This window comes from Protopterus annectens, chromosome 8.part0 (assembly GCF_019279795.1).
Source record: "Protopterus annectens isolate FY-2018-M chromosome 8.part0, PAN1.0, whole genome shotgun sequence".
NCBI lineage: Eukaryota > Metazoa > Chordata > Ceratodontiformes > Protopteridae > Protopterus > Protopterus annectens.
The window spans coordinates 1,317,224,594-1,317,238,772 of NC_056741.1; the positions used below are offsets into that span (position 1 = coordinate 1,317,224,594).

The window sequence follows — 14,179 nt, forward strand, 5'->3', positions numbered from 1 at the left end:
TAGGCTAATGAACACAAGGGCGCTTTTAAGCCTAGCCATGCATCCCAAATATCTGACAAGTTCTGATACCCTTGATAAGCGTAAACATGGGCCTGAGAAATTAACCATTTACAGGTTACCTGTGCCCATTAGAGACATAGGTGCCAAACCACCAACAACCAGGTGGGTTTACCTGGTCAGCAACTTAAAAAAATACAGCAAATCAATAAACAAATGTTATAAAGTTATATCACTAGACACTAAACTTTCATGATCATTACTATTTTTGTTTAAAAATTAAATACATAGACTTTTATTTTTCATTGTTCCTGGTATCTGACAGGTCACACAATCAACTGCTATACACTTAATAAAGTTGGACTTTAAGCTATGTGTAAATGTCATAACAAAACAGTCCATAATAAATCATAAATAAAAGTGACTTTTTATCAAAACCAGCAAAAATGTAAAAAAGATACAGACACACATACACACACACACACACACACAAATACATCAACCAACATAAGCAGACAGGCCATTTTCAAAATGCAGTAATGTCCTGCAAGATGGGTATTATAGGGAAATAATGGACATTCCTGGGATGTGGAGGCCCAATGCCTTCAGTGTCAGGCTTCTCAGCACTCCTGAGTAGTCAGTTATTTCGCTAGAATGCCCACCCTTTTGGGCATTACTGCTTAAATATACATAGCATGCTTCATTTAGAATGTTCAAAAATGAATTAATAGATGTTCTGAAGTGAGAGAAAGAATGTTCTCCAGTTATTTAATATAACATAAATGACATTTGTATAAAGTTGTTCAAAAGTTGATTAACAAACTGAATATATACAATGTACCGCTGTTCACTAACTGCTAAATGCAATACCTGTATGTCCACAGAAACCAATCACTTCTAATTTTTCTAAAAATGAGAAATGGCTACTTGTTAAATAAAAACAAGTTGGTCTCATTGTACATTTATTAGGAAGGAACTGCCTGGGTACATTCTAAGAACAGTAAAGCTATAATCAAAGTTTGTACTTTATTTCAGATAAGAGACAATAACCTACCTACATCATTAAATCTCTGCTCTACTGCTATAAGTGCACATCGTTTTTGAATGAGGTGAAAATGCATGTAATTAAATTATTTGCTCACAATGAAAAATTTTAACACATGAAAGGATGCACTCACAGCAAGTTTAGAATTAATAGTTTTGCTGATCAGCTGCAGTTCCTGCATCCCAAGCTCCCAGATTTCTAAATATATTCTAAATACTTTAAATGTGTCAAGTCTGAAGTTGCAGTAAGTCATGAGTAAAGTTGCTTAGTTTGAAAAATCAAGAGTTTCCTTAACCTCCGAGTTTAGAGTATGAGAGAGAGAATAAGTGGGTCATAGCCCCCTTCATACTACATTTTTGCCTACATTATGTATTTAGTAACACCATTTTTTGTTCTGCCGAAGGCAAGTTACACATTCAGATATTTAAGTTTGTTTTTCTGTCTCTTCATCAAACCGAGACTTTTGTTGTTCTCTATTCATAGTAATGTTTTATTCATCAAGACATCACTGTTACAAGGTACCAACTGGAGGGAATCCTCAATCTTGTCTTCCCCATTTCACGGATGGCATATTATTGCAGTAGCTCATGTCAGATAATAAAGCCATCTCTGATGACAGCAAGTTGTGCACTTTCCTTGTATGACACTGGTGCAACAGGTAGCACACTCACCTTTGGTGCAGAAGGCTTTGGGTTCTATTCCCACACCAGGTAGCTTGATTGCTGACACTGCAGCAGAAGGGGGCACTGCACTCCTGAACGTGCTGTAATTCAGAGGAGATGTTAAACCAAGGCCCCATCTGCTTGAGTTGGTGGTACCTCAGAAGGATGTAAAAGAACCCATGGCACCTATCAAAAAGAGTAGGGGAAAGTTCCCTGATGCCCTGGCTAAATTTCCCTTAGTAGTATAAATACCATCTTGAATCTCCCCTGAAAAGAGGCTATTTAGCCTAGTGGGACTAACCCAGTCAACAGGGGATGGATGAATGGATAAATAAACAAATTTGGGCATGCCAGCTGTCAAACAGATTTACTTTTTCAAAAAAGGTGGACCTCACATCCATACCTTTAACCTTCTAGAGAACTGCATATTACTTACCTGTCATCCAAAATTCAACAGTGAGCATCTATACAGTTTTCCTAGTGTTCCTCTAAATGCAGAGCAGAATGACAAAGATTTGCAGAAACAGCAGACTACCATCAAGCAGGAAGTACACTCACGACAGCCCTACGCCTTCTAATTCTTACCACCAGCCCACCCCCAAAAAAAAAAAAAAAAAAAAAGAAAACATACATATGAATGTCTATAATGATAAAGCAGTCTGACATCACTTACCTTACTGTATTTCTGGAAGTAGTATGTGCTCATGTCTTCAGACGTGTCTGCCAGGCATTCCAGAGTAATGTCATCCCCCTCGAGAACAGGTCCATGATGGCCCGTAATGACCAAAGATACATTTGCTACAAAAAAGCAGAAAGATTTTTAGACAAGTTACAAACTGCTGTAGTAAACAGACTCATGAACTGAACACAAAGGCAGAAATAAACACACATGCAAGCCTAATTGCTTGTTGGTATTCTTGGTAACTGGCAGAAATAAAATGTGTCAAAAAGATTTACTATTACAAAGAATATAAAAACATATTTCCTAAACATTTCCGTAAATTACAGTGCTGAGTCTGAAACAAGTGAACTCCTGAATGTTACCTTCTGTGAGTCTGCAGTTATGTACAAATAGAACCTGGGTGGCTGAGACAGTGTTATTTAGCCTACAACGTGTCAGTTCACAGTAAGGTACTCGAAAAACATCTCCATAGAAAGTGATGTAGAGAAGATGTGAGGATGTCTGCAAATATACAATAGGCAAATCTTTCAGAAATTGTGCGTTTCTGTAGGGTTGCTCCCATCCACAACTTAGCCACACTGGATTACATTTTATAACAGGTCTCTTCATGAGATTACAGTGTACTGTAATGCAAATTGCCTTCCAAGTGATGAGGAAACTGGGAGATGAGGTATAAATTCTTAGGAGATTCCATATAACTACAAAAAATTAATCTGCATTATTGCTAAGGCTCCAAGGGTTGGTGCTACATAAAGTGGTCACTGTACTGACTGGATTCAGATGTGCTACAACAACTTTTGGGCTTCAAAAAGGAGTTGTAACCAACAAATATAAATGATTCAGTCAGCAGCCTAACATATACACTGTATATATTGATTGTGGGTGCTCTACAAGATGAAGTGAATCCTCCAATTCTTTTAGTTGGAACACTGGTAATACTAAAGAAACTTCATGCCTGCCCATTGCACCTTGATAAATTAGTATCTGGGATAGAAATGCCTTCTGTCACAAGATCAGAATGCAGATTAGATCTTAGTCCCACTGATCATCTATCCTAATTCAAAGTGAACAGAGACAGGAAAGAATAAAAAAACTAATTGGGCTTTCAATAAGGACATACAAAAATTCAGATGGAAGACTTTTGGTATAAAACTATAGTGTCCATTTGATTGTTCATCTGTCTGTCCATCTTTTGTTGACTGTGTTAGTGCCAACTATAGCTTGTTTTTAGTGGAACTAGAGAAGGTATTTATACCTTTAGGGGAAATTTAGCCAGATAATCAGGGAACTTCCCCTACTCTTAGTAGTAGGGGAAGGATTTGTGTGTGACACAACAGACTTCCTGTTCCAGGCACAGAAGTGGTCCAAAGAAACAGGGAGAAAACATGGCTGATTCAGCCTTTGCTGAAACAGGAGTGAAAGTTGCAGAAAATGTAGCTGAAATGGTAGTATTGCTACCAGAAGTTTTTTTTTTCCGATAATGTGGGTGCAGAAAAAACAGTGACACTGGAGAAAAGGAGACTGTAGCTGAAACAGAGATGGATTCAGAGTAAAACTTTCAGAGGAGATTGTTTGAAGGAGATGGTTACCTCTGAAAAATGCATAATTATGACCCTCCAATTGGGCGGGGTTGCGGGAAGATTATTTGGAAGAAATTGTAAGCCAAAGTGCAATTTCATATAGAGACATCATGGAAAAAAATAGAAGAAAAAGGGGAAAAAAGACTGTACCAGAAAACGTTCCAGAGACAAAAACTTATGCACAAACTACTGGAAAAGTACAAAGAAGAAATAAATGAAACAAAAAGAAGTACACAGTACGTGTGAACAGTAAAAAAGAAGAACTCTTGGACAGGTATGAGGTTTGGGACTTTGTCATAACGCCTCTGGGTGTCAAAGCAAAAGAGGTAAGAGCATTTATTTTAATTAATAAAGAGACTTTTAGTGACTTGATATTTGAGATTGGGCAGGCCATGGAAATTTTTTTTGAGTGCATATGAACAAAATAAAACTATTTATCCATAGTCAGAATATGTGGAGCAAGCTTTTTTACAGACAAGTGAAGTTGAAGCAAAAGAACTGAAAGAACATCTGTTAAGCATATGTAAAAAAATAATGGACACTACAAAAATATATGATGAAAGAGGACTATGGACTTGGGGATGGGATTGGAGTAATACTGAAAATGGAAAATGATAGTTATGCATGTACCTAGTATTATTAATGTTCATGGTAATAAGGGTTTGTGAAATACAGGGGTCAACCAAAGACTTGTTATTTTTGTGGAAAATAATTATCATTTAATCAATAAATGTGATGAAAAAAGATTTTACTTGTGTGGTAAAACAGGGCATAATGCAAAAAATGTGATTTAAAGTGCAAAACAAATGTGACGATACTGGTCATTCATGGCTAGAATGTGAATTGAATGTGCAAGAAAATGTAAATGAAGTTACACAGGAGAAAAAGGAAAATGTGTTGTACAAGAAAATGTACAAAAAGATGTGACCAATAAAGAGGTTGTACATGAAGTTGAAGAAAGTAACATGGAAAAAGAAACGGACAAGTAAAGAAGAAGCTGACAGGCATGCATTAAGAAATAAAAACAATTTGACAGGAAAAATAGTTAAAGAAAGGAAAAGAAAATTAAAAAAATATAATGCTTAGACAAAATAAGAAAGGAAAGAAAAACATTTTACTACACTAACCATTCTTAAAAGCTGAAAATATTAGCTTTAAAATGTGCACAGTATGAAAAATCTTAGAGGAGAAACGGTATATTACAATGGTTTTCTGCAGTATATGTACATATTATTATTTTAGATGATATTACATTAACAGATAAAGAAAGAATACAAAGTGCAAAACTTTGGAATGGTGTGGTAGTTTGCAACTTGGGCAAAGAAATGTGTGCGAGCATATGTATATTATGGCAAGAATGCATTAAAATATTAGCTGTAACCATAGTGGAGCTAGGATGAATTATGGTAATGGACTTGAGATGGAAAAAATGTGTTAAGAATTATAGCTTTATATGCATATGTAAACAAAAAAGAGAGAGAGAAATGCTGTTTAAAAATATTCAAAAATATGACCAAAAAATAAGTAAAAAGGCAATGAGACAGACAAAAGCCACCCGATGGTAATGAAAAATAAATAACAACACACAGCAGATAACTGAATAAATAAAATTTATTCCACCACAAAGAGACTACGACTAAGACTACGACTGGATGTGTTTAGTATTTATATGTGTTCAAATGTTTTGTGCACTATGACTCTGAAGAAGCCAGTTTAACTGGTGCTGCATTGGAGTCGTATTTTGTGTTTTTTCCCTGTTTAAAAATATTCTTGAATATGTTTGTGCAACTATGGACATTATAGTGATGGGCAATTTTAACTGTATATTTAAGAATAAATAAGAGCAATTGTGATATTTAAATGGTTAACGAAATCATGAGAAGTGGAAAGTTAGTTGTATGGGAGAATAACCAGTGGGCCAAGGAACAACATTAGGACAGATATTGATTTTGTTTTAATATCAGATGGTCCAAAAGTAAAAAAAAAAATATATTAAGTCTGCTGGATTTTTGGATCATGTGGCTATATGGGTTCAAGTACAGTTAAATGAAGAATATATAAAAATCAAAAAAAGGAATAAAGAGAATTAATGAAATGGAATTAGATTTAGAATAGAAAAATGAATTTATGGAATTATGGGAAAAAAATCATATGAATATGAGAGAGTTTTATGAGAACTGGACCGCTTGGTGGCTTAATTTTAAACAGAAATGTAAAAAAAGTGTTTTAGAATGTATAAGGAAGAAAAGAAAAGAAAAAGAGTTGCAAGATATTAAGTCAGAAATTTGTTAGAGAAAACAATTAACGATTTTATTAAAAAGAAAGAAACATAAACGGAATCAAATTAAAATTAACAACTTGCTATCTAAACAAATATTGTTTACAAGGAAAGAAAGAAGAGGTAGCACCACATTTGAGTAAAATAAGAGAATTAAAGAATAAAGATGATAAGCAAATAACACAGCAAGAAGGAATATACAAAATAATTTAAGAATATGTATTGGAATAATTTGTTAAAAGACAAGAAAACATGGAACAAATTTATTCAGGTGAAAAATTAAATAATGAAGATGAGCATTTAAAACAAAAAAATAACTATGAGAATTGATTGAAATTCTAAAAGACAGTAACATGAATTCTGCAACAGGACTGGATGGAATCGAATATGATACGTATAAAGAAAGAAATGAATGAGTTTCATAAAATAATTTTTATAGAAGTTATGAATGAATGGTTAGAAACTGGAAATTAAAGAGAAAGAGACATGTACAGGAGTTTTAAAAAAGGAAATAAAGAGAAGATAAATTGGAGACTTATAACGGAATATGGATTATATTTTTTTTATGAGAATAATAACAAGGTTACAAAAAATGGATAGAATATATGACCAAAATGTATTCGGAAGAAAAGAAAGTCAACAGTTATTATTGATAAGAGGAGGAATAATTATATACTTACGTTAACTGTAAAGAAAGAACATTTATTTTCACCAGATCCTAGATTGTGTTGAAAAATATGAATATTATACTGACAGGAGATTTCAATCATGATTTAATAGGCAAGCATAAATAAAGAAATGAAACTATCAGGAAAAATGTGAGATGCATTAAATTAATACTTTGAGATAAAAGTTCAGGGACTTATAGGAGGGTATTTATAGAACTGAAATAAATTACTTCATAGTATCAGAAGGATTAACTATAAGAGAAGGATATATAATTAAAACAGTCTTTTCTGATCATCTAGCAATATGGCTAGAGAAAAAAAAAACAATGAATATACAAAAATAGGAAAAATATAATGAATAAGGAAAGACGATAATAATACAGTTATGAAAATATCACAATCCTATAAGAACATTTTATAAAAACTGGTCCAAAGGTTGGATGACTAATCAAGAGAAGATGAAGTTGTTATTCAAGCAAATATACTTCTTGCAAGGAAAAGAGAATTATTGTCATATTTAAGTAAAATTAGTAAAGGAAGACAGTACTGCAATGAGAGAAATGAAAAATGTAAAAGGAGAAACAGAAAGAACCTAGGAACAAATTAGGAATACTGAAATGTTTAAAGAAAAAAGCATGTCCACAGTTTAAAATGTATTGTTTTGAAGCTCTCGGTGAAATATAATACCAAACTAGTGGGGGGCTTTCCCCCCACACACACACCCGAACCCCCCAACTGCATATACTAACTCCAGGATTGCACTACAGTGAGAAAAAGGGCATATACCTTTTACTTGCATTACAGTACTCTACACAGTGCCAGTATACTTTACTTCAGTGAAATGAGTTTTCAGTAATTTTGAGTTTTCAGCAGTTTGGTCAGGATGAATTGAATTTCTGTGAAATGAGCTTTCAGTGAAACAAAGTAGACCCATATTATATATTTTGTTATTTATATATATATATATATATATATATATATATATATATATATATATATATATATATATATATATATATATATATATATATATATATATATATATATATATATATATATATATATATATATATATGTATTTTATATATATATATATATATATATATATATATATATACATATATATATATATATATATATATATATATATATATATATATATATATATATATTGTGGGAAGAAATATCCAGGGAATTGTTATGGCTAGGCTTGTATGGGCCGATAGCCTAGTACCAACCTATACACACACACATTATTTATATATATATATATATATATATATATATATATATATATATATATATAAATATATACACACACTAATATATATATATATATAGATATATAAATAAATATATATATATATATAAATATATATATATACACACATACATACATAAATACACACACACACACACACACATACATGTGTGTGTGTATGTATATATATATATATATATATATATATATATATATATGCATAGAATCTATGCATAGATATGCTTACCCTAGTATTAGGAGATTTTAGCAAAAATCAACCTCTGTACTGTTGACACTTTTCTGGGTGACTATACAGGTGGTCCACAGTTGTGCAAGAATGGATAATCCCCAGGGATTGTGTGATCTCAGAGTTAGAATAAATAAACAGTACAGGGTGTTCGGTGACAGCCCTACATGTAGTAGGTGCAAGGGGCTTTCCCCTGCAAAAAAAAAAAAAAAAACACTTCTTTTTTCTTATTGCCATGTTTCGAGGATTAGCTTCGGAGCATGCGCAATAGCATTTAAATGTTTCTTTGTCAACATGTTAATGTTTGCAACATTGACATAGCAGTATATAAGTGTGTGTGTGTGTGTGTGTGTGTGTGTGTGTGTGTGTGTGTGTGTGTGTGTGTGTGTGTGTGTGTGTGTGTATATATATATATATATATACACATATAACCAAGAGGATTACTGACCTCAAACAGATGCCCTATGCAGCCCGACTCAAGAAACTCCAGCTGTACTCAGTTGCATACCGCTTACTCAGAGGTGATCTCTGCCTGATATACAAGGCCATGTCCAACCCAGAATTGAAGGACATGCTCCACCCAAGAAAAAAAAAATCCTGGAGAGCCACATACTCTAGAGATATAAACCTCACCACAATGATAAATAGGACATGCTGGAGGGATAGATTCCTATGCCAGAGACTCCCCATGCTTTGGAACAGGATTCCAAAATACGTCAGGCAGAGCCCCTCACTAACACTCTTCAAGAGAAACCTGGGGAACAGAAAATTTACCCCGGGGATCACTGCAGTGGCTCTGCTGGACAGTAGCACAGGGAACTAATGGCTCTGCTGGACAGAGGCACAGGGAATTAATCTAAGGGGGTGGCGAAAGCCAACACATTCTGGCTAGGCTTATAAATGCCCTTGGGCAGATAGCCTAGTACTTACCTATGAACCTATAAACACACACAGACATACATACACGCACAACATTTCCAATAAGCTGTCCCTTTTTGATCATGCTATATCTGTAACCCATGACACACTAACAGCCAGAGGACTGAACTTCTAGAACTCTTAATAAGCATGTACACAAACATTCCATACTTGATGACATGGTCAAACGCTTACGGTAGGCAATATTTGGAAGAATCTGGTAAATCAGCAAGGACTGTGGCTGGATGATAATGACAAGGCACTTGGTAGGGGGTATAACTAAAGCCTGCTTAAAATTAAATACAATTACTCTAGTTACAAGTGATGACTTAAAGATGAAGGCTAAAGGTTTGAAACTGATCTGGTTGCAATCTTGAAGGAGGAGGGATGAAGCAAACATGTCTGAACTGCATCCATTTTATCATTTCTAGCAACTTGTGCATAATCTTTTATTTCCCTTATCGGGGCGGGGTTATGTCTGAGTTCTAACAGGGAAATGTAAATTGAGAACTCCTGAGACCTCAGGGGTACAGAGAGAGAAAGAATACTTAATGTTAGTAGCAAGCAAGCAGTTCACCTGCAGCAATGCTACAGTATTGAAGCATGTACAGGTGTGAACTAGTAAGTCAGTAATGAAGTTTGAGGTGACTCATCACAATCTTTTATTTTTCCAGATACAGACTGTTTTGGCATTTAGGGTGGTAGTTCTGTATTACCTTCTAATGTCTAAATCATAATCATTATTGATATCCTGGGTTTCCTTCTATTGACCTCTTTCTTTAAATTTGTTCTTTGATCTCGCATCTAATGGTGCTTATATCTTTTGCGTTTTCTGACTCTTGAGATCAAAGAAATCAAAAATATATCCAAAGTTTAGTACTGCAGAAGGCAAACAGGGGGGGTGAAAAATGAGTGGATTTCATCTTGTCCATCCACAGGAAAGAATCTTGAGTTATGGTCTATAAGTGGGTACTTCCTGTTAGAGATAGGTAAGCATTTCCCAGCTGAAAGACAGGTTACCATGTCCAGCAGCAATGGGAGAAGTGACAGTTATTGGTCATCAAATGCAGTAATATGTCAGATGTCATGCTATGACCCATCCCAGTTAGGGCTTTCTCTCCTTGCATATCCAAAATATCCCACCCTCATTACCCGGACATATGATGCCTCACTGACTCTCACTCTGACTCTTACCACTGAATGGAGAAGTGGAAATCTCACAAGGTAAGAGTGTAAAGACAAGCTTTCCCTGGAGAGAGGAAGGAACACAGCCCTCAAATGCTTATGGCAAGATTTCATTAACCTCTGCGGGTAAAGGAAAATGTTATATATATATATATATATATATATATATATATATATATATATATATATTATATATGTGTATTGTGTGTAGGTTCATTGGTGGTAAATACTAGACAATCAATATGAAGACTATTACAAGCCAAATTTTCAAAAGTTTCCCCAGCCTCAAGGGGGGAAAGGCAAAGACAGACCTGGGGAGAATTGGAGTTTGCCCATACAGTTATCTATGTTTACCCTGAAGGTGGCAAAGGTGTTTTGTTGCCGAGGTGGAGGATACACTGAATATGAATCTATCTTGCCAACATGTTTTATTAATCTGCTAATGAGGGTTTTATTTCCTTCAACCAGGTATTCAAGGTACCATTTGTTCTTTGAAAGAATAGGAACTCAAAGAGGGATGGATCTTTCATGGCTCGAAAGGCCAGACAGAAATCTCCACCGAGGAGGCCGAGACTGAGTACACAGACACAGCTCCCAGTCTGTCCTGATAACTAAAACTTTTGAGGCCAATTATGAATCTCTGAAGTGTCTCAAACTTGAGTGGTATGTGTCCAAGGCAATGGCTGGATCAATTTCTTCACAGATTGTGCCCCAAATAAGCCAGTTTAACCTCCAAACAGCAGAGATGTTACCATCTTGGTAGGGAATAATCTCTCCTCAAAATGGACAACCTCAGCTATGGGCTTCTTAAATGACCATGCTGTGGACAAAAGCAATGTTTTCCCAGGGAGTTTGGATACACATGGGATGGTACGAATCTGGAAAGTACATTAGTGATAAAAAAAAATCTAGCAGGGCATTGATACCAGGTATTGGATTGGGTCTAGAAGATGCAGTGATGACTTGAGACAAAAATATGACAGGCTGTCAGTTTACTTAGGAAAGACTTTATTATTCTACTTGGTTCAAACCAAATTATCCTAGTAATATCCTACATCACCAAAAGATCATATAATTTCTTAAGTAATGACAGTGGAAAACAATACACAACCCTTATTAGCAGCTCAGTGTGTACTACAGCTGCAAATTTTAAATAGCATACATGGAGGTTAAAACTTCCATGGCACTCACTGAACACAGTAAAGCTGTTTATTAACAGCTTAAACTTTATAAATTACAGAGTAGGGGAAACCTCCGCAGTACCCGGGCCACATTTCCCCTACCCCTGTAAAGATACCACCACACATCTCCCCAAGAAACAGACCACAGGTCTAGTGAGATTAACCTGATCAGCAAAAGTAAGTAAGCCAATAGCTTATAAATGTACCTGCAATACATTTACAGTACATTAAATTTCCTTACATAGTATAAATTTCCTTACATAGTATTACTTATGCACCCATCTACTACATTATCAAAAACTGGGCACCTCTGTGAGAAACAGCCATTACAGAAGTTGCAGTCTACAGATTACATACAGTGTAAACCTGTCTATAGCTGTATTGCATGGAACAGACTACAGCTCAGAATAAACCAGCCTGCTATAGCAGGAGCACACTAAACTTTCCTGCAAACCTGAACTCTTGTACACTTACTGCAACTGGTCATGATCAGAGAGTGAGTCATCTGAAGAAATGTGTATGAAAGGAAAGGTTAGGGCATAGCATGGGCCCAGAGACCTTTAGGGGATCAATTCAGAACATTAATGTGACTCGTTAACAGATCATATGTACGTTTGGGTAGGTACAGCCAAAACTGCAACATTTAGGACTGGCATTTCTGTCTACTATACAACTCTATGTAATGAATAATTCTAAGCTGTCAAGAGGAATAATAACATTATTGCATTGCCTGGATGCATTGTGGTAGATTCCTTTACAGTCTAAAAGGAATACAGGAGAAATCTGCATTGTCTATCTACAGTATGTAAAATTACTGCAGATCTTAGATGAGATGTGTGAAACTACTATACATCTGGACTCCCCAATGAAATGTCAGCACTCAAAATGCTGAGTGGCAAAAAGCCAGAAAAGAGCCAAAAACCCAGAGAAGAGTGAATCACAAAAATTGCTCTCCTTAAAGCTTCTTTTTGTGATGGAGAAGCAGTCCTCTCTACATCCCCAAAACTTATATACACAGACTCAGATCACCATACCTCAGAGAAAAGGTTCGGAGAAATGTCATCTTGGACTTAGTAAGTTCATCCTTTCAGCCATTCAGTCTCTGCATTTTGAGACTCGAAGCTGGTCTCAACATTTCAAATGGTTACCATACGTTTAAGTGCAGTGAGATTCATGTGGATCCCAGTGCAGTGTAGGAGATTAATTTGCAGATGCTGTATGGGTGAAAGCAAGGAATCCTCAGAAGTATGGAATCTGATGATAGTGAAAAACAGCAGATTATGACAAGATCCCAGATTTTTAACATTATCAATATATAATTGTCTGTGCCAAGGAAGAGGGCAGATTTCAACAGATGTCAAGTAATCCACCCAGCAACAAGGCAGGTGGTTTAAAAATATGGAGCTAATAAAGAAATCACTGTAGGTCCTAGTGATGCTTCCTCCCAGGAACTCATTCTTTAATAATCTTTATCATCCTTGACTCCATATCACCAGGAGCATGATGATCCCCAAACACAGACACTATATGCTGGAAGGGGGTAGGACCCTCTGAATCACAGAAGTCTGCAGCTGCATAGCCAAACATTCTGAAGACCCTAGAAACAGCCACCAGAGTTAAGGAATTGTTCATGCTAGGTCGGATAATGGCTACTTAGTCCTTTACTTCACCTCTTCCAACACTGCACTTCAGTTTGTATACCAGTTTGGGCTTCCTTCCCATAAAACACATTATTTAGCACTTTAAAGTGTTTAACCCAAACTGCTTTCTTTTGGACAATGCCACCACCTTACTAATATAGTAGGAATTCTGTGGTCAGCTACAAACAGACAAGCCCACTTTCTGAGAAAGGGTGTAATATCTTATTATAAATATAACCAAAATACAGCAGCAAGGATCGACTGCTAGGGTACACTGCTAGTCACCAGCCATCTTACCAGAATTCCACCAAGTCCCTATTAGGACAGCTGATTCACAACTGTCCACACCATTGGTGGTCTAAATATTTTGCTGACCATCAGTTCTGTAGGTCTCACTATTCAGTACGTGTATGCCTGCATAGCCTAAGCTCAGTATGTATACATCCCTTTCTTAATATTCTCTCACTTTGCTCTTTCCCACTTCCCAGGCTAAGTATTGCAAACTGCTCACGGACTGCATTTTCAGAGACAGACAGAATGATCTAGCTGTGACAACTGATAACTCTGTCTAGGTCTGCTTTGACACCACATATTCTCAGACATTCAGGAAGTCATTGTGCTTCCCACAAGTCACAGAATGCATTCAGGTGTAGCATACATCAAGACTCAGTACTGGGTGTGGTGTTTCATTAGTGCTGTGGGAAAAGTACGAGTGATGAATCATGTCTGCTGTCTACCTTTTCAATAACAAAAAAAATATATGCGACAAAGCAGACAGCATGTACCTGGGTAAAGGAACATGTGAATTATCTAAAAATAATGCACAAGCATCTGC

At 35.7% G+C, this 14,179-nt stretch overlaps 1 protein-coding gene across 2 annotated transcripts in view; it reads right to left on the minus strand.

The window, feature by feature from the left end:
* LOC122809380 (basal cell adhesion molecule-like) overlaps positions 1-14,179 on the minus strand; it is a 388,726-nt gene that overhangs the window by 300,675 nt on the left and 73,872 nt on the right. For both annotated transcript variants that reach the window (XM_044080832.1, XM_044080831.1), the window contains exon 2: positions 2,378-2,502. In XM_044080832.1, the coding sequence (XP_043936767.1) occupies positions 2,378-2,502 (125 nt within the window). The remainder of the gene's footprint in view (positions 1-2,377; positions 2,503-14,179) is intronic.